The 22,263-nt window shown below is 32.7% G+C and overlaps 1 protein-coding gene across 1 annotated transcript; it reads left to right on the plus strand.

The window, feature by feature from the left end:
• The first annotated feature begins 1,522 nt into the window (after nucleotides 1–1,522).
• Nucleotides 1,523–7,841, plus strand: LOC105777155 (casein kinase 1-like protein 11). Its single transcript, XM_012600248.2, has 14 exons — nucleotides 1,523–2,186; nucleotides 2,272–2,312; nucleotides 4,094–4,163; nucleotides 4,259–4,407; nucleotides 4,488–4,583; nucleotides 4,757–4,827; nucleotides 5,750–5,811; nucleotides 5,924–5,987; nucleotides 6,068–6,152; nucleotides 6,325–6,451; nucleotides 6,593–6,666; nucleotides 6,770–6,833; nucleotides 6,950–7,080; nucleotides 7,199–7,841. The coding sequence occupies exons 1-14, from the start codon at nucleotides 2,111–2,113 to the stop codon at nucleotides 7,478–7,480; spliced, it is 1,392 nt and encodes a 463-aa protein (XP_012455702.1). The 5' UTR covers nucleotides 1,523–2,110; the 3' UTR covers nucleotides 7,481–7,841.
• The last annotated feature ends 14,422 nt before the right edge of the window (nucleotides 7,842–22,263 follow it).

Here is a 22,263-nt window from a genome sequence, read left to right on the forward strand (position 1 = left end):
AAAATCAAGCCCATAATTGTAGTAGTGAGAGACAAGCTCTAATTTTGATTTTATTTGGTTGTGTTGCCCGACACATCTTCCGTTACAATGTCGCCAACATGACAGACCCCCAACTGAGTTCGCCAGCTGTTTTAAAATCGATGAGTTTCAACAGCCACCTGAGATGTACTAGGTTTCATGACTTGTCCAGCATCAAATAACCTCTGATGATCTGAAGGATGTACGCCCAAGCGTATCGTACTCTTTATACTTCAATTGAATCATCCCCCGGTACTGGGAATGTCTCTGGTAACCAACCTATATCGATCTGACCTCCGTAAATAATATTTGAAATCACATCCAAAAGATCGTAACATATGGCTCCCCGATCAGCAGATTGAACAGACTTGGTGAGTATGGACCCATCCACCGGTAACCTCAACTGTAACTGCATGTCCTCCAAAGTGATGGTACACTCCCTACATGGAAGATGTAATTTGTGCGTCTCAGGTCTTCACCTCTCCACAAACGCGCTGATGAGTTTTAGGTCCAACTTGCACCTCTGGCCAATATTGGCCATGTGCCAAAAACCCGCTTCCCTTAAGTAAATTTCAATCAACAGTGATGGAGGACCAGGTAGATTACGAATAAAATATTGTAACACTCGATCTATTGACTATTATGAAAAATTATAAAAATATTAATTAAATTATAAGAATTAAATAATATTTAAAAATGAAATTTACCTTACCATTTTCATTTGGTCGACGAAAATATGTTTATCATCAAAACGAATTAATTGCCGGACCATTGCTAACACGATTAAATTTCTTACAAATTAGAAAAAAATACTAATTTAGGCAAAAATAAAAATTTAGAGAGCTTTGAGAGCTTTTTTGAGAAATTTAGAGAGAAATTTAGAAAAATAATAAAACTGGGGTGAAAAAATAGGTGAGGGGTTTATACTTCTTTTTTCTTGATCGTTGGGCCCAACAGTTAGATTTTAGACTACGCCGGTCATTATTTTTAGAAACGGCCCATTTCCGTAAATAATTTCGGAAATAGGCATTTATTAGTACTAAAAAAAAAGAAGAAGGAAGAAACGTTTAAGTAGGTTAAATTTTAGTTAATTTGAAGTGTAATCCATTAACTTTCTTTGCTTTGAAATCAAATGATAAGGACACAGAAATTGTTTGAAGCAACAGCTTAAATTTCGAAATCAAAATTGCCACCTTTCTTAAAAAGACACAAATAAGAAAAATAAAAAATCTACCTTTAACATATATACATTTTTAATTATCATCAAAGCATACTAAGACACCTATGTAACCTAAGTTACCTAACCCGACGTGGATGATTATTTTAATTATTTTTCTTATTTTTATTAATAAATTTTTCTTGATATTTTCTTAGCACCACAAACCAACAAGGAAAAAAAGTAATTTTGTTTTAAAAATAAAATAATAAAAAAATCCACCTAATATCATCATCCAATTTGTCTTCTTCACTCATCCATTTTTTTCTCTCATCCAAACAACGAAAAAAGGCTTTTTTTTTTTTTTTGAGAATTTTCCCGAGAAAATTAAATCCTTGTCCGTAACCCAGATCCGTAGATCATCACCTCCAAAATCTTGCCGATAAATTAGTTCCTTTTAGATTCTTTTTTTTTTTTTGCAAATTCCCTTTATTGGGAAATCAAAATATATTCTTTTTTTTTTTCATTAATACTGCTAAGTTTTTATCTCTCATAACAACCTAACTTTTTCTCTTTTCTCTCCCACCTAGTAAATGCAGCGTGATGATCCCAAAAACACTTGTTTTGGTTCAGTGATTAATGGGTATTTAGTAGATGTTCAATAGACTTTATCCCTTTGCTTCTCCTTGTAGTCACTAGAAGTAACGGTTTTTTTTTTTTTTGAATTTTGGAGGGTTTTGAAAGTATTTTAGAATCTGGATTTTGAGTTTTGGAGTTGATACCAATTTGGATGGATCTGAGAGTTAGTTCAAAGAGAAGGGTTTCGAGTCAATTTCTCTGTTAAAACTTAAAAGTAAAAATTTCAATATTTATAAAGTAGAATAAGAGTTTTTCCTTTTCTTTTTTCCTTTTAAATAAACCCAGTAAGAATAAATCATGGAACATGTTATTGGTGGAAAATTCAAGCTTGGTCGAAAGATTGGGAGTGGATCCTTTGGTGAACTTTATTTAGGTATATGATAATAGTTTTTCATTTTATATATTTGTCTCCCTTTCTTTGCAGCCGTTTACTTGATTTTGGTGTATTTGTTTTGCAGGTGTTAATGTCCAAAGTGGAGAGGAAGTGGCTGTTAAGTTGGTAATGTTTGACGTTTTAATTTATTTTCTTTTTCGTTTAAACCCAAGCAGTTCTATGTTGATGAAATCGAAGAAAATGATCTAAGGGATTTTCTGATTTATTAAGTGGTTTCCTGATTGCCAATCGCCTGGCTGAAATGGTAAAGGTTGAGGGCCGGGAATTTTGATGTTTTATGTTCGAGTCCCACCTTAAATACCGTCTGTAGGTTCTTTAGATATATTCTGGATTTAAGTTTTGTTGATGGGGAATTTGCTCCTCTTGGAGAATTCTTCGAAGTTTTGTCTTATGAGCAGACGACTTGGACGGTTAATGTATTGTCCCTGTGTCGGGATTTTGTGTCCACCCTCCTCAGAGAGCCGTGTTCACGGAGGGGGTGCCTCAGTTGGTGAGACCACTACCTGCAAGACTCGGGATAAGGGCTAGTATTGAGCATGTGAATAATTATAGATACTTAGGCATGCCGTAGCTTGAACCTCCAATCTTGGTCTTATATACAACTTATAAGCAAACATGGTACCACTTGAGTGGTGGTACAAGAGGTGTTCATGAGCTAGGTTGGGTTGGGTTCAGTTGGGGCTAAGCATGATGTTAACACACTTCATGCTTATCCAAGCTTACCTATATTTGTAACTGGCTCATCCAAGCCCATTTTAGGCCTGTCATTATTTTTTAAAAATTTTAAAAAGTATGTATTTATATTAATTTTATAATAATTTAATTTTATTTATTTATTATAGTTTTATATGTAGTCATAAAATTTTTTAATGTTTACATTATATTATTATATATTGCTATAAATTTAATTATTATTGTTATAAATTACATTATATATAAAAATAGCATAATATAAAACATTACAAACTTGAAAAACGGGCCAGGTCGGGTTTGGGCTTGAGCTTGGCCATTGAATGCTCTAGCTCGAGCCTAGTGTTTTTGCCTAAACCCTTACAAATTTCAGGCAGGCTTTTGGGCTGCCTAGGCCAATGAATAGGTCTCAGTGGTACCATGTACCCCAACAAGTGACCTATATGGAATAGGTTACGGGGTCAAACCCAGTAAGGGCGAGACACTCAGGTTGCCACTTGTTGGGTGGTCGTACACCCACTTACGATCGAGGCGCTCCTGGCTTTGTGAACTAGGCCCTTAGGGCAGCCGCTCGTGGCATGCTGGCTCTCAGCAGAGCACGGGAGACAATACCTTCTCCCGGAGGACAATACCTTATCCGACTGCTTGGTGGACGACACTTTGAAGACTTCTCCCTAAGATTTCTTTTAGTTTAGCCCTGGAAATATTTCTGTTTTCTCTGTATATGATTTTGTATCAATTTGGTTTTAGTTTTGGATAGTCAAACATATATTATTTGTGATTGTACTTGTGAAATCTGGAAAAGAAAAAAAAATGTTTTACTGATTTGGAGCTGGAGTAGATTTCTGAAATTTCTACAAATTACTCTGAAGATAATAATAGGCAGCTTGCAGGAGAGTTTTTTTTATATGTTTATTTTTTCATTGAGAAAAAGAGTCATGTTAAGAATTTCTTTGACCATGATTTGCTTTGAATTTTGCTGCTAATATAGAAATGGATCCATCAATTATTTGCTGATGGTTTCGTATCATCTGCATAAGTGCTTACGAGAATATCTCTAGAAGTTCAGTTGTTAGATTGTAGTTATGCTTATGTTGTTTCTTTTTCTAATTGATATTTTTAATTGAATTTCATAATCTTGCTGATGTTTGAAGTGTTGAATCTGTTATTGATATGTACTCTCTTTGTTTGCCCAGGAATCTATCAAGACCAAGCATCCCCAACTTCTGTATGAGTCAAAGCTGTACATGCTTCTTCAAGGAGGGAGTAAGTTCTCTCGCTCTCTCTTATGTATCCATCTATTTTCTTACTATAAGTTGGAGCCGATAACTAGTTATTCTTACTTTCTTTTTCATGTGCAGCCGGAATTCCTCATTTAAAATGGTTTGGAGTTGAGGGTGAATACAATGTTATGGTTATCGATCTTCTTGGACCAAGCCTAGAAGATTTGTTCAACTATTGCAATCGGAAGTTTTCTTTAAAAACAGTTTTGATGCTTGCAGATCAGTTAGTAAGTATACAATCTTTTTCGGGAAACTATAATTTGGCTAGTTGGCTGCCTTGCTTATACATGTTCTTTCCTTGGTTCAGTTAATCAGAGTTGAGTACATGCATTCTCGCGGTTTTCTTCATCGTGACATAAAGCCCGATAACTTTTTGATGGGTCTAGGGCGCAAAGCAAATCAGGCATGTTCTTCTGTTTATTCCCTGCATCTATTTGCACATGCAGTTATTAGATTTGTAAATAGATGATAAAGCATGAGATTGTGTTGATAAAGCAGTATCTTTTGAGTCACTGATTCAATAAGATGTCCTAGTATGCATTGCTTAATTCCATTGTTTCCCTCTTTTCACTGCAGGTATACATAATTGATTATGGTCTTGCAAAAAAGTATAGGGATCTTCAAACACACAAGCACATACCATACAGGTAAATATTTTTGATGTTTTAATTTATAGAATTTGATATTTCCTCTCGTACAGTATTTCGCAATTGACCCTGAATTAGAGAACTCTAAGCTTGACTTTATTCTTCCGGTAATAGATTTAATAACCACGAGTTTCATATAAAAAGGCTATCTAGCTTAGCAGAATAAGTGATGGTTAAAATTTTCATTGTTTTTATTTGCCACTTCTCAGCATACATAAAGCATCCATTTCATTCCTAGACTTAGAGTGCCTTGTAAACAATCTGGTTTTATGATTAATTGTTGACATAATGACTTATTTGACCTTCCAACTTTATATAAAAAAAATCATTTTAGCCCTCTATTCAAATTTTCACCTCTTTTATCCCTTAAACTTGTGTTGTTTGTCAAATCACCCCAAAATGGATAGAAAAGTTAACATTTGTTACCTTTGCTAATGTGGCGTACACGTGGATTGCCACATTAGCAATTAATTAATTTTTTTTTAAATATAAAAAATTCAAGTAAGTATAAAAGTTATTAAAAAGTATAAAAATTATTAAAGATATTTTTCAATTTTTTTAAAAATTAATTAGTTTCTAACATGGCATACATGTGGGTGCCACATCATCAAAGTTAACAGACGTCAATATTTCCATCCATTTTGAGTGTGATTTGACAAGCAATACAAGTTTAAAAGAGACGAAAAATTAAATTGAGGGCTAAAATGATTTTTTTATAAAGTTGGAGGGCCAAATAAGTCATTACCTTCATTACTTTACAAAAATCTTGATACTTAAATTTGGCTTCAGCTATTAGTTGTCAATTGTTCCAATAAGGATAGCTCATATGTAGCTCTGTCCTCATATTGGTAGTATTTTTTATTCAATGTATACCTTTTTCAATAGCCATGGATACTCATTAAGTTTTCCCTTTTTCTGGTAGAGAAAATAAGAATCTTACAGGAACAGCTCGATATGCAAGTGTTAACACTCACCTTGGAGTTGGTAAGGAACTTACTGCATTTAATATGCATATGGGGTTTACTGTCAGCCAACGTTGTTGCTTCAGACTATTTTGGCTTTATATATGATCCGACATGCCCTACATAACTTGCAGAGCAAAGCAGGAGGGATGATCTTGAATCTCTTGGTTATGTGCTTATGTACTTCCTCAGGGGGAGGTTGGTTGAACTAGTAATTGGTTGCTTACTTCACGGATCTTTTAAATGTTGAGACTTTGTTTCTTTGTTTTCTGCTTCAGCCTTCCATGGCAGGGATTGAAGGCTGGCACCAAAAAGCAGAAGTATGACAAAATTAGTGAAAAGAAGATGCTTACTCCCATAGAGGTAGCATTACTTGCTTGGTTTTAATAGCAGTGAATTCTCTTATACAAATATTTGAGACCAAAAAAGAATAAATTGGTAATTCAGAAGTTGAAATTTTCAAGGTTTCCCGCTAGTTATCTTCATTTCTGGAAATTGGAGACTGAATGTGCCTGATAAATAATGTCATTTTCAGGTCCTTTGCAAATCATATCCTTCTGAGTTCACATCATACTTCCATTATTGTCGATCACTACGATTTGAAGACAAACCGGATTATTCATACCTGAAGAGGCTGTTCCGAGACCTTTTCATTCGAGAAGGTTAACTTGTTATTTTACCTGTCACCGTTCGAATATACTCAGCATTATCAGTCTTCACATGAATTTTCTAGAGATCTTTTATCATGAAATCTGCTTGATTGTGCTCTCAAAGTTTTTGATTTTGACAACTAACTCACGCAGGTTATCAGTTTGACTATGTATTTGATTGGACTATACGGAGATACCCACAGGTTGGCTCTAGCTCAAGAGCTCGGGTCAGTGATCTTTTAACTTGCTGGCCTTGATTTTCTTGGAAATATTAATTTTGATTCTCCATTAAGGATTTTTATAGTATGTTTATTTGCCATTCCTCAACAGCCTAGCCCGAAGCCAGGTTTAAATCCCCCGGGAGTCTCTGCCGAAAGAACAGAAAGGCCTTCAGGTCTGTTCCTTTTCACAGCCTGGTTTGAGAATATAAGAAAATCTAACTGTTGAGTATGTTCGAGGCGTCTGAATCAGCCGACTAACAACTCTTAGCACGTTTTTTATTTTCTTTAGTTGGCCAAGAGATTGGAGAAAGGGTGTCTGGCACTATTGAGCCGCTTACAAGACGCATTGGTTCCGGGCAGGGTTTGCATGGTGATCAATCTAGATACAGATCTGATGACGTGCCGTCATCCAAGGATGTGGTGAGTTTCATTACTCCGTTTTCTCTCGAAAATCACTTTCTTTCTAGGGAGTTGAACATTTTCTGCCTTTATGAATCGTTTGCCACTGAAGTTAATTATTTTCTGTTCTCTCCTTCAGCAACCTGATTCTGAAAAGGTTCGCTCCTCCTCAAGAAATGATAGTTCTTCAAAGAGGCCTGTCGCAACAGGAAGCCGACTGGACTCCTCTGGTGAGCCTAACGAAAATCGGTCTAGCAGATTAGTCTCAAGCAGTAGTCGCCTGTCAACAACTCAGAGAATCCTCCCTGGGTTTCAATCCAGATCAGCATCTTATACTCGAACCTCGGCCACAAGAGGTGGTCAAGATGATACCCTTCGGAGCTTCGAGTTCTTGACAATTGGGAGTGGGAAAAGGAAATAAATTGAACATGCATCTTGTAGGAAGGATTTGCTTGTGTCGGAGGCACACTTATTATCTGATGGAGATCTCGGCACTATAACGGTATTTACGAACAGTTACTAGTATGTGTATCGGTGGTCATGATTTGGTTCCAACAATGACAGTCTCCCTGGAAAGCTTTTTCAGTCCTTCCCCATGTACCCCGTCAGTATACTTGTCATTACGATGCCTCTAGTCAGTAAAGTAATAGAAATGAGCTTCATCCTAAGTAATTGTCCATATATTTTCAACATTCTATCTGTAATAAACACTTGATGTTTCTTTCTTTAATTAGAAGCATTAAAAGAAATATATATATTATAGCAAAGACGTTCTGCCTTCAGGTATCATCTGCTATATATGGATAGACATTAGGAATTCACTTACACTAGTATAAAATTTAAATTATTTTAATAATATAATCATTGAATTTATCAATGTATATATATTTGTTATGTATGTAAAATTTTGAATTGATTCGTTGTTTTTATCATATCGTTTATATTAATATATATTTAACAGTTAAAAGTTATTTATATAGTGAATAGTTAAAAATTTTAATTTATATCAAATTTGGTATTCATGATTCATAAGAATGGAGACAGATATATGATCTATATAAATGGAATATGAAATAGGACGGTTGAATTGTTAAAATATTAATTATCTAAAAGATATAAAGAATATAAATTAAATTTTATACTAGTACAAATGGATTTCTCCTATATATATATATATATATATCTACATAGAGCATTATTTGTGTAAATGGTTTATCCTTTTCTTTATTTGAATGATACAAAAATCCTCCATACTTTTATAAACTACACTAGTGATCATTTAGTTATGTTCAATTTCAATTACAAAGTAGATGAATTAAGTGGAAATCATAATTTTTAATTAAAAATGCACATGGATTTTGATTTTGAAGGTGAAAATAAAAATAAAGATTCAAATGAGTTATCGAGATAAATGTTGAGATCTTGAAAAACAAATGAAGAAATTGAGTCGATAGGAGACCATAGCTTTAACCTTTAAAGGAAATATGAAACGAAAAGTGTACTAAAGAAAGCAAAAGAATTGGGCGATTGTTTTTCTAAAACTTCATATTTTTGTGTTTTATATTTGTAGTTTTAATAATTTTTAGATTATCTTTAAAAATATTTATGTATTTATATATTTTTGAATTTTCAGAATTAAGATTAAATTTATTTCAAAAATAATTAAGATCATATTGAGACAATATCCAAATGTCGGGGTTAAATTTTTAAAATTATGATTAAATTGAGATAATATGTAAAAGTTGAACCCTAAATTTAATATTATTCAAATTTTAAATTGTCACCTCACCCTACCATTAAAAACTTAACGGAATTTAACAGAAAAGATTAGAAAAACAAACCCGATTAGTTGGGAAATCATTTTAAAATTACTTATAATTGGGTAAAAAAATCGACCAGAGTTAGGTGAACACAAATTTTCTTCTTCTTCAATATAACTTGTTTTAGATTTTGCTTCATCTTTGCAAATTTGTATGTATGGAATGGTTTTATCGAGTTAAAAGATTGCAATATAGTTGTTTACGTTTTGACTATACCAAATCATGTATGTTTGCATAAAAACATAAAATGTTAAATAGATAGGTTTGCTTGAGTCGAAGAATACAAAAGAGAACGAAAAAATGAAAAAGAAAAATAGAGAAAATGTGAGAGAAGTGTCTATTAATTTAAAATTATGCATTTTACAAAATTTTTATTTTCTTTCTTTTAATTTGTCAACTCTACCAAATAAAAATTTAGAAAAAATATATTTTCCATAATTCTACCCTTCAATATTTTATTTTTCAATTTTTTTTCATTCTACTAAACAAAACTTTAAGAGTTCGCTTTTAGACATTACAATATTTTTATTTACTTATTTTATTAGATTTCACCAACTGATTACAACACATGTCAATGTTATTTTATTTTCTTTTGGGTAAATTATTTAGTTGGTTACTCAATTTTTAGAGTGCTTTCATTTTGGTCACCTAAAATAAAATCTTTACAATTTCATCATCTAATTTTTAGGATGTTTTTATTTTAGTCACCCAACCGTTAAATCTCTAACAACAATTAGATTGTACACGTTTTCATTTAATTAGTTTCAATAGTATAGTAATAGATCAACTGACTCTATTAAGGGATAAAATGTTTCAATAAAATTTTAATTGATTTTAATGTTTTGAAATTTAAAATTTCAAAGTTTAAAAAATAAAACTTTTAGAAAGAGGGTAAACAAGTACAATTTGACAATTTTTAAAATATTATTTTATTTTTTACCACTTTTCACTTTAACCTTTATTTATTTTTAATCCCAATCAAAGATTGTTTTTTTTTTGTGACCAAAATGAAAACAACCTAGAAGTTGGGTAACCAAAATGAAAGTGTAAACATGATGTGACGTGTACGGTCAACAGTTGTTAGAGATTTAAGAGTTGGGCAACTAAAATGAAAGCGCCTAAAAGTTGAGTGACAAAATTGCAAAGATTAACCAAAATGAAAATGCCCTAAAAATTGGTGACCAACTGGATAGTTTACCCTTTTCTTTTTTACACTTGTTAAGGTTTGGTGTAAAATATCATTTACCCTTCTATTACATTAAAAGTTTTAGATCTATTTACTAAGTAATTTTAATAAAAAATATCATTATTCATTTCCTTCCTTTTAATTACAAAGAAACACTTAATTACTTTAAAAGTTATATTGAAATATCATAAAATTAAATCATATCTAAATTCAAATAATATTATTGTTAAATATGACTCCTATTTCAGTCAAATTTGAGAAATAATCTTTTAGTTAAACTCATTTATTTGTTTCAATCAAACTTTGACTAGTCTAGATTATTTTATTATTATTTGACCTATAAATTTAGCCTATAAATAGACTCTCTTACAACATTAGAAAATACACTCATTAGAGATTAGAACTCATAACACATTTAGAGAATTTTATGTTTATGTTTTGAGGGTTCTTTGTTTTCGGGGTTTAGTTTTTATCTCCATCTTTTGTACTTTTCGTTCTTTTGCCATTATAGTAAAATTATCTTTACCCGTGATTTTTTATCCTCTTTGGAGGGGTTTTTCCACTTTAAATCTGTGTGTTCAATTTCTCAATTATTTCGCTATTTTGTACTTGTTGCTTAATCGGGTTGATCCCCAACAATTATGACTATGTTTGGCACTCTTGATGTGAAAGAGGAATGTGTTTGTTGATATAAAGAATTAACAAATAGGAGACAAGGGGGAAAGGTGGCGGCTTTTAGGAGGTTGGTTTACTTGTGACAAGTGGAGAGTCGAAATAAGAAACTAAGGGAGGAAGAGAGGAGAGGAGAGGAGAATAAAAGAATATAAGAAGGAAGGGAGAAGACTGTTGTTCCATACCCTTCGTGGTAGCCATTCGTTTGGTCATATGTGATCGGCTACCCATGAACCTCACTCAAACTAGCTTAGAGACCACCTGCTTCTGGTCACCCATTACGGATCCTTCAAGGGGACCATTGAGGGACCACTAAAGCATAACAACGTCATACAATCTCAGCAAGGAGAATGTTAGAGTACAGCCACACAGTACTATGCATGGTGACAATTGACATGTAATGGACCTGTCACCTAGTCAACCACACGAGCAGCCTACCATTCGTATTGCCAGTGGCATGGCACAACCAAATAATGGGGCCTCCCTTATATATACCCCCAACACATGAGGAACTAATTATCCTTCTTCTTCCCAAGTATTTAGAGACATCCTTCTTCCTTGAGAAAACCTTATCATTCTCCCAACTTTCTCCCTTTCTTCTCATATCCTCCTATTCTCCTCTCCTCCTCACTTAGTTTCCTATTTCGGCTCTCCGTTTGTCATAGGTAAACTGGCTTCCTGGTAACCACCACCTTCTTCTCTTTATCTCCTATTTATCGATTCTTTGTATCAACAGTGTTAAATAACAGTTAAGCTTCAAAATGATGGAGAAAAAATAGATTACTACATCAATATGTTTAGTTATTAGAAATTTATAATATATATTTCTAATCTTATTAATGTTTTGTTATAACTTAAAATATAAGTGCAATTTATAAATCTATCAGCTTACTCTTAATCTTAAATTCATTAATTCCTTTTAAATAAATATTTTTATTCAGCAATTTCATAATTCGCATATTTAGTAATATTTTATACTCCAAAATTTCTTATTCACAATTTCCAATTATTAATGAAAATTTAAATATTAAAATGTAGACTTTATTATCTCAACTTCTCAATTCACTCACTATACCTAAAAGTAATTTAATTGCCCTAAAAATAAGAAAATAACCCATTAAAATGTAAAATATTTTTATTAACCTATCCATTTTTATTTTTACTTAATTTAGTCTCTCTATTTTTAAATTTTAAATCTAATTGTTAATATCATTTATTTATTTGTTAGGTTTACTAAAATGATATTTTAAAATTAAAAAAATACTCACTTGATAACTATTTAATAAAAACAAATGATGTAATAAGTTTGAATTAACAAAACAATTTTAATGATGTGAACCGTTAGACTCGCATTTTTAAATCCAAGTACATAAAGAATATAAAAAGGTTTCCATCTCTCATAGGCACTTCAGTACCATACATTTGAAATGCAAAAAAGCATGATTTTTTTTTTGGTACAACTCGCACACCACTGATAGAAGTTGATCATTGCCAGCAAAGGTGAAGTTAAAATATTTTTAGGGCATAATTAAAATATAAATTTTGGAAGGTTAAAGTGTAATTTTAACATTTATGAACTTGTGATTTCATCAATTTTGAAGAGGTTAAACATTTTGAGAGACCAAAATATAAATTTAGTATATATTAATTTGTAATTTAAAAATTTTTGAAGTGAGGAAAGGGCAAATGTTTCATTAGGGGAGAAGGCATTTAATTCGTCCATGATTGTCAACACATGCACACACAACATGACTTATAATTAAGCTCTTGAAATATACTAATTTTTTGAAAAGTTATTTGTGTTTAATGAAATGAGACTTCAAATATCAAAATGCGACAAAAATAGTATTAAAATAAAATAAATATAATTTAAAAATCAAATAATGAATTAAGCGAAAGAAAATGCCAGCACCAAAGAAACTTTGAGGACCCATACGAGGGGAACAGTGAAGAATGACAAAAGGAAAGTTGAGAAAGTAATGCTGGGTAAAACTTGAGAAACCCTTACCAATAGTTCTTAACACTCTAAAATGAATGGGTTTTGAAAAAAAAGCCCTAGAAATTAAAATAGGTTTTAAGAACAATAATTTAATCGCATGAAAATTAACTAAAATAACGCATAAAATGGGTTTAAGATGATTTACTCACCTTGTATGACCAAACAGAGAAGATCAGTAAAGAATTTTATTTATTTATTTTCTGGTTAATATTTTTATTTTAAATAAGATGATAAATAGAATAATTTAGATACTAACCAAACTAAAATTTAATCAATGAGTGAAAAGAAATATTTTGTTGCGGGGTTATAAAATCAAACCACAAAATATAAATATCTATGTTAAAGAAAATACCTGTAAAATAGAATGTCGGTAATGACAATATATCACGAAAAAAAATAAATAAAGAACACACAGATTTTACGTGGAAACCCTTTCGGGAAAAAAACCACGGGCATAGGAGAAGAAAATTCACTATGTCGAATTCGAATAATTACATGAGGAGTAGACTATGTCTATTTATAGGTTTGTAAAACCATATTCTAATAGGAGTGTAGTAAGATTGAAACACCTTATTCTAATCAATATCAAATAGATGAAGTTTAATAAGGTTTAAAAAACATTATTCTAAAAATAAAATAAAAGAAGTATAATTCTATAGGGATTTTACTTTTATTTTATTTTACCACTGTATTTGATTTAAATAAGGATTTGGGTCACTTAATTCTAACAATCTCCACATTGACATGAATTCTTAATGAACAAGTTCTTTATCGCGAACTCTCAACGAACAAGTTCTCCACCTCTTCCACAAAACCCCTTAAAGGTTTAACTTCAACAATGAACACCAACCAAGTCTAAGCAATGCTCAAACTTGGTTATAGGAAGTGACTTAGTCATCATATTTGCAGGATTTTCATGAGTACTAATTTTGCTCACAATAATATCACCACGAGCAATAATATCACGAACAAAATGATACCGAACATCAATGTGTTTTGTTCTCTCATGAAACATTTGATCTTTTGTAAGGAAGATGACACTCTGACTGTCACAAAATACTGTATTGATTTGAAGGTCTTCATTGAGTTCACTAAAAAGTCCCTTAAACCAAATAGCTTCTTTACAGGCCTTAGTAATCGCCATGTACTCAGCTTCAGTGGTAGACAAAGCGACAGTAGTTTGCAAAGTGTCTTTCCAACTGATTGCACAACCTCTGATTGTAAAGACATAACCTGTTAGAGATCTTCTTCTATCAAAGTCTCCAGCAAAATCAGCATCAGCATACCCAATAACTCCATCTCTAGTTCTTCCAAATTGTAAGCAAACATTGATAGTACCTCATAAGTATCTTAAAACCTACTGAACTGCTTTCCAATGTTCTTTACCGGGATTCGTCATGTATCTGCTAACTGCACTGACTACATATGATAAATCTGGACGTGAACAAACCATGGCATACATGAGAGATCCCACTGTACTAGAGTATGGAACATGTGACATGTACTCAATCTCATCATCTGATTGTGGAGACAAAGCTGATGAAAGTCTGAAATGGGCTGCTAAAGGAGTACTAACAGGCTTAGCATTCTGTATATTGAATCTTGAAAGAACTTTCTCAATGTACCCCTTCTGACTTAGGTACAATTTACTTGCTTTTCTATCTCTGAGAATCTCCATACCAAGTATCTTCTTTGCTATTCCCAAATTTTTCATCTCAAATTCTTCACTTAGTTGGGCTTTGACCTTTCTTATCTTTCCTTTATCTTTTGTCGCTATCAACATGTCATCAACATAAAGGACTAGATACACAAAAGAACCATCACTGTTTTCTTAAAATAAACACAACTGTCAAAACTACTTCTTTTAAAATCATGAGAAGTCATAAAGGAATCAAACCTTTTGTACCGCTATCTTGATGACTGTTTCAAACCGTAAAAGGGACCTTTTCAGCAAGCAAACATAGTCCTTTTTTTTTGAGACTGTAAAACCCTCTGGTTGTTGCATGTAAATATCCTCCTCAAGTTCTTCATGCAAAAATGCGGTTTTTACATCTAACTGCTCAAGCTCCAAGTCATGCATGACCACAATACCAAGCAAAGCTCGAATCGAACTATGCTTCACAAATGGGGAGAACACATCTTTGAAGTCCACCCCTGGAATTTGACTGTAACCCTTTGCAACAAGCCTTGCTTTATACCTGTGTTCTTCAACTCTTAGAGTCCCCTCTTTCTTCTTAAACACTTATTTACAACGAACAACCTTTTTACCTTTAGGAAGTTTCACAAGATCCCATGTTTTATTTTTGTGCAGTGATTCCATCTCCTCTTGCATAGCAAGCATCCACTTTTCTGAGTCTTTACAACTAACCGCCTCAAAATAATTAGATGGCTCTTGCTTTGCATCTATATCTTTAGCCACATTTAAAGCATAAGCAACTAGATCAGCCTTGGCATACTTCTTTGGAGGTTTAATTTCTCTTCTAGTTCTGTTTTTGGCGATAGAGTATTGTGGTGAAGAAGCAACTCTATTTTGAATTTTTGTACTGGCTTCAGTAGTTGACTCTATTGTAGATTCTAGATTAATCTGATGCTCCACATGCTTTTGATTTTCTTTAGTGGAAGAGTATTTAAGAGATAAGTTAGGTAGCACAATAGTTTCATCAAAAACAACATCTCTGCTAATCACAACTTTTCTATTTTCAGGACACCATAACTTTTACCCTTTACACAGCTTTATAACCAAGAAAAACACATTTAATGGATCTCGGTTCCAATCTTCCATTATCAACATGAGCATACGTAGGACAACCAAAGATCTTTAAATCAGAATAGTCAGTAGGATTACCAGACCATACCTCTTGTGGAGTTTTTTTCTCAATGGAAACGGATGGAGATCGGTTGATAAAAAAATGCAGTAGAGGCTGCTTTGGCCCAAAATGACTTTAGTAAGTTGGCATTTGACAGCATACATCGAACTTTCTCCATGATTGTTCTGTTCATTCATTTGCAATGCCGTTTTGCTGTGGAGTATGATGAACTGTCAAGTGTCTCACAATCCCTTCTAACTTGCACAGTTTATTAAACTCATCAGAACATAACTCTAAGCCATTATCTGTGTGGAGATATTTTATTTTCTTTCCCATTTGTTTTTCAATCATGGTTTTCCAAGACTTAAATGTGAAAAACACATCGCTTTTTTACTTCAGGAAGAATGCCCACAATTTTCTGAAAAAATCATCAATAAAAGTTAGCATATAATTAGCTTCACCTCTCGAAGGCACTTTGGATGGCCCCCATAGATCAGAATGAATATACTCTAACGTTCCTTTCGTGTTATGGATTCCTCTTGTGAATCGAACTCTCTTTTGCTTCCCAAAAACGCAGTGTTCACAAAACTTCAGTTTGCAAATTCCTTGCCCATCAAGAAGTCCTTTATTGCTTAATTCTGTCATGCCATTCTCACTCATATGCCCTAGGCGTATATGCCAAAGTTTAGTAATATCATAATCTGACAAGAAAGAGGATGCGACAACTACATCACCAATAACAGTAGAACCCTGCAAAACATATAACTTGGCAGTCTTTCTCTACCCTTTCATCACAACGAGGGAACCTTTGGAAATATTCAAAACCCCACTTTCAGCTGTGTATTTGTACCCTTCTGAATCAAGAGTACTTAACGGAATTAAATTTCTCTTTAATTTTGGAACATGTCGTACGTCACTAAGTGTTCTGACAACTTCATCAAACATCTTAACTTTAATTGTTCCAACACCTGCAATTCTACATGAAGAATTATTTCTAATCAAAACAACACCTTCAGACACTATTTTGTAAGTTGTGAACCAATCCTGATTGGGACTCATGTGGAAGGTGCAGCCCGAGTCAAGGATCCACTCCTCGCTCATTTTAAAATTGTTGACAGAAGCGACTAGAAGTTCACCATCGTTGTAGTCTTCTACAACATCAGCCTTACCAAAATTTTTTGGTTGTTTTCCATTTTGATTCGTAGTTTCCCTTTTGATCTTATTTTGTAGCTTATAGCACCCAGATTTAATGTGCCCTTTCTTCTTGCAGAAGTTACAAGTTTTACCTCTGTTTAAAGACTTCGATCTACCCTTAGATTTACCGCGAGGATTTTGTTCCTGTGTCCTTCCATGATCATCATCAGCATTCTGATCTTGTCTCCCACGAACAAGGAGACCCTCTCCTTGAGAGTCGATTTTAACCACAAGATGCTTCATCTTATCATACAAGGTTAAAGAATCATAAACCTTATCAACTGTGAGAGACTCGCAGCTATATAAAATTGTATCTCTAAAGGTTGAATAAGACATGGGCAACGAATAAAGTAGAATCAACCCTAGATATTCCTTATCATACTGAACCTCCATGACCTCCAAATTTGAGAGAATTTCTTTAAAGACTGTCATGTGTTTGTGCACAGACGCACCTTCCTCCAAAGGATGAGCATAAAGACACTGCTTCATATGCAGCTTACTAGTTAGAGTTTTCAACATACATATTTGTTCCAACCTCTTCCATAATCCAGTGACGGTCTTCTCCTTCATCACATCCTGCAAAATTTCGTTAGAAAAATGTAGATGTAACTGTGTTAATGCCTTTTGATCCTTGAGCTTCTTCTCTTCCTCCATCAATGTTGAAGGCATCTTATCTACCCCTAGCAAGGCTTCCTCTAAGTTGATCTGTGCAAGAATTGCCTGCATCTTTATCTGCCACAACATGAATTCGGTGTTGTGATCCAACAGTGAAATTTCATATTTCAAAGACGCCATTACCGTGATTAAGATGAACAACCCAGAAGCTCGGATACCAATTTGTAAAATAGAATGTTGGTAATGACAATATATCACAAAAATAAATAAAGAACACACAGATTTTACGTGGAAACCCTTTCGGGAAAAATCACGGGCAGAGGAGAAGAAAATTCACTATGTCGAATTCGAATGATTACAAGAGGAGTAGACTATGTCTATTTATAGGTTTGTAAAACCATATTCTAATAGGAGTGTAGTAAGATTGAAACACATCATTCTAATCAATATTAAATAGATGGAGTTTAATAAGGTTTAAAAAACCTTATTCTAAAAATAAAATAAAAGAAGTATAATTCTATAGGAATTTTACTTCTTTTATTTTATTTTACCACTGTATTTGATTTAAATAAGTATTCGGGTCACTTAAATCTAGCAATACTATTTCTACCAAATTGTTAAATATCCTTGATCTATAGGTGTCTTTTTTTAATAGGTATTAAATTATATATCTATCCAGTTGATTGAGTCTTAGTTTGATTGGTATGGATATTGTTGTCAATGTAAGAGAACGTGGGTTCGAATGCATTAAAGTACATATTACCCTCCTATATATGGGTTGGGGAGGGGTTATGAGCAGTTTTAGACATTATATTATTAAAAAAAAAGTAAATATAATTAGAATCTATAATAATTTTGGTAAAAAAATTACATATCTACCAAAAATGATTATTTGCCATATAGGTAAGACTAACATAAGTATTTTTAATTTAATTATATAAATTTTGAGATAAATTCATTGAATTATTTTTATTTAAAATAAATTAATTACTACTATAGTATTCTTTCATATATATCAAAGCTAAGCAAAATTGTTATAGTAAGTAAGCCAATTTGTCATGTTGAGAATATAACATTTAGATGGTTAAAAATATGTTTTTTTAAATAAAAAATAAGTGAAAATAAAATAAAATAAAATAAAATATTTAAAAATGTATAATTTTAAATCAATATACATATCTTTCTCATTTTCTCTTATTTCATCATTTTAATTTTAAATGATTAATTTTTATACATTAGGATGAAAATGATTATCTCTCCTAATTTCTTTTATTTTTTTCTTCTTACCAAACACAATCGAAGTTCATTTTCTTTATATTTTCACTCCTTCTTCCATCTCTTCACTTTTCTCCTAACCAAATACAATCTTAAATTGAGATATGCTAAAGGAAGAGATCTTATCCTACATATGGTGACTTATGTCATCTCAGATTGAACTAAAAGGAATGCTACAAATCTAGAAAATGGAATAATATCATAAAAGTAATGAAGTTGATCAAATCTTTCATACACTCCGTTCATTTTAAAATTATATTTGAAAATAGTAGGTTTTTAATTAAAAAATTTATTTGAAATATCAAATTTTATTATTTCATTATTTTAGTTATCTTAAAAATTTATAGAAAATGATTATTCAATATTTTTAACAAATAATATGTTATCTTTTAAAATATTAAAATTTGGGAGTTGCATTATAATTATATAATTATTTTTTATTATTGAAATATACCTATATTAAAAGTAATTTGTAAGTTTAGAAGTAATTTGTAAGTTTCATTTTATTTTTGGTAAAAAAAAAGGAGGGAAACCACTAAGTTAATTAATTACAACCAATCTTAGAAACTCAACACCCAATCTCAGAAACTCAACACCCGTCGTGTCTGTTAGTAAAACACCGCCAAGCCTATAAGGAAGCTCTTAAAAAATACAAAGACCTTCAGTCGATGACATACTCCATTTTGCCAACCGATCTGCATCAAAATTTCCCTTTCGCTGAATATAAGTTTTGGAGTTGTGTGACCCAAATTTCTGTGAAAAAATAAAATAAAATACAAGTAGAATCCGTATAGAACTACTCTTCTTCTATTTGATTGATTGTACAAGTAGAATCCGTATAGAACTTCTCACCTTCTATTTGACATTAATTAGAATAAGGTTTTGCAACCTATAAATAGAAGTAGTTGAAAATCCTCTTGTATCATTCTAATTTCAACATTACTTAATTTTCTTCTCCTTTACTCGTCGTTTTTTCTCTAAAAGGGTTTCCACATAAAATCTGTGTGTTCTTATTTCTTCTTTTTGCTTTTTGATAGTTCTGTATTGCCATTATCGATGTTCAGTTTTTACAAACTGGTATCAGAGCTTTTCGGGTTGCTTATCTCGATCACGGTAATGACAACATTGAAGTATGATATTCCGCTGTTGGATCGCAACACTAGATTCCTATTGTGGCAGATAAAGATGTAGGCAGTTCTTGCGCAGATGGATTTGGAGGATGCCCCTGCTAGGGATAGATAAAATACATTTGACATTGACGGAGGAAGAGAAGAAGTGTAAAGATCGAAAGGCTTTAACACAATTACATCTGCATTTATAGAATGAAATTCTACAGGACGTGATGAAGGAAAAGACTGCCGCTGTATTATGGGCATAGCTACAACAATTATGCTTGTTGAAAACCCTAACTAGCAAGTTGCTTATGAAGCAACATCTTTATGCTCATCATTTGGAGGAAGGTACGTCTGTGCACGATCACTTAACTATGTTTAAATAAATTCTCTCAGACCTAGAGGTCATGGAGGTTCAGTATGATAAAAAAGATTTAGGGTTAATTCTACTTTGTTCATTGCCCCCGTCTTATTCAACCTTTAAAGATACGTCTATGCTTCCTTAACCTCTTATGACAAGATGAAACATCTTGTACTTGGATCTAACTCTTAGGGAGAGGGTCTCATTGTTTGAGGGAGATAAGAATGAAATACGGATGATAATCGTTGGATGATACAGGAATAAAATTCTTACTTTAAATCTAAGGATAGATCAAGATATTCAAATAGAGGTAAAACCTGTAGCTTCTGCAAGAAAAAAAGACACATTAAATCTGAGTGCTATAAGTTGTAGAACAAGATCAAAAGGGAGACTGCGAATCAAAAGGGAAAAAAACTAGGACAATTCGGTGAAGCTGATATTGTAGAAAACTACAACGATGGTGAACTCCTAGTTGCTTCTGCCGACAAATCTAAAGTAAGTAAGGAGTGGATCCTCGATTATGGTTGCACCTTCCATATGAGTCCCTATTAGGATTGGTTTACAACATATGAATAGTGTCTAAAGGTGTTGTTTTGATGAAAAATAATTCTTTATGTAAAATCGCAAGTATTGGCACGTTCAAAATTAATATGTTCGATGGAGTTGTTAGAACACTTAAGTCGTCAGAACACGTAGTGGCGTATGACATGTACTAGAATTGAAGAGAAATTTGATTTTTTGAGTACTATTGATTCAAAAGGGCACAAGTACACAACTGAAAGTGAGGTTCTGAAGATTAGTAAGGGTTCACTCATTGTGATGAAAGGGTAGAGAAAGACTGTCAAGTTATATGTTTTGCAAGGTTCTACTGTTACTAGTGATGTAGCCGTCGTTTCCTCTTCGTTGTTAGATGATGATGTTACTAGACTTTGGCATATGCATCTAGGGCATATGAGTGATAAGGACATGACATAATTAAGCAAAAGAGGACTTCTTGATGGACAAGGTATTAGTAAACTGAAGTTTTGTGAGCACTGCGTTTTCGGGAAGCAAAAGAGAGTTTGATTCACCAGAGGAATCCATAACAATAAAGGAGCACTAGATTATATTCATTCTGATCTTTGAGGACTATCTAAAGTGCCTTCGAGGAGTGGAGCTAATTATATGCTGACAATCATTGATGATTTTTCCAAAAAAATTTGGGCATTCTTCCTGAAGCAGAAAAGTGATGTGTTTTTGATGTTTAAGGCTTGGAAAACTATGATCAAGAAGCAAACATGAAAATAAATAAAACACCTTTGCGGAGATAATGGCTTAGAATTCTGTTATGATGATTTTAATGGATTGTGCAAATTAGAAGGGATTGTAAGACACTTGATAGTTCATCATACTCCAAAGAAAAATGGTGTTGCAGAACAAATGAATAGAAAAATCATGAAAAAGGTTCGATATATATTGTCGAATGCTTGTTTATCGAATTGTTTTTGGGCAAAAGCGGCCTCTACTGCATATTTTTTGATTAACCAGTCTCCGTTCGTTGCCATTGAGAAAAAGACTCCATAAGAGGTATGGTCTGGTAATCCTGCTGATTATTCTAATTTGAAGATTTTTGGGTGCCCTGCATATGCTCATGTTGATAATGGGAAACTGGAACCTAGATCCATTAAATGTATTTTTCTTGGTTATAAGGCTGGTGTTAAAGGGTATAAGTTATGGTATCTTGAAAATAGAAAAGTTTTGATTAGGAGAGATGTCATTTTTGATGAAACTGCTATGCTACCTAGCTTATCTCTTAAAGACTCTTCCAATAAAGACTAGCAAAAGTAGATAGAGCTTCAGATTGATCCAGGATCTATAATAGAGTCTACTCCTCAAGTTAGTATAGAAACTTAGAGTAAAGTTACTTCTTCACCACAATATTATATTTCCAAGAACAAACCTAGAAGAGAAATTAAACCTCCAAAGAGGTATGCGGAGGCTGATCTAGTTGCTTATGCTTTAAATGTGGTTGAAGATATAGATGCAAATCAAGAGCCATTTACTTATTCCGAGGTAGTTAGCTATAAAGATTCAGGAAAGTGGATGATTGCTATACAAGAAGAGATGAAATCGTTCCATAAGAACAAACATGGGATCTAGTTAAGTTTCTTAAAGGTAAAAAGG

This window comes from Gossypium raimondii, chromosome 10 (assembly GCF_025698545.1).
Source record: "Gossypium raimondii isolate GPD5lz chromosome 10, ASM2569854v1, whole genome shotgun sequence".
Taxonomy (NCBI): domain Eukaryota; kingdom Viridiplantae; phylum Streptophyta; class Magnoliopsida; order Malvales; family Malvaceae; genus Gossypium; species Gossypium raimondii.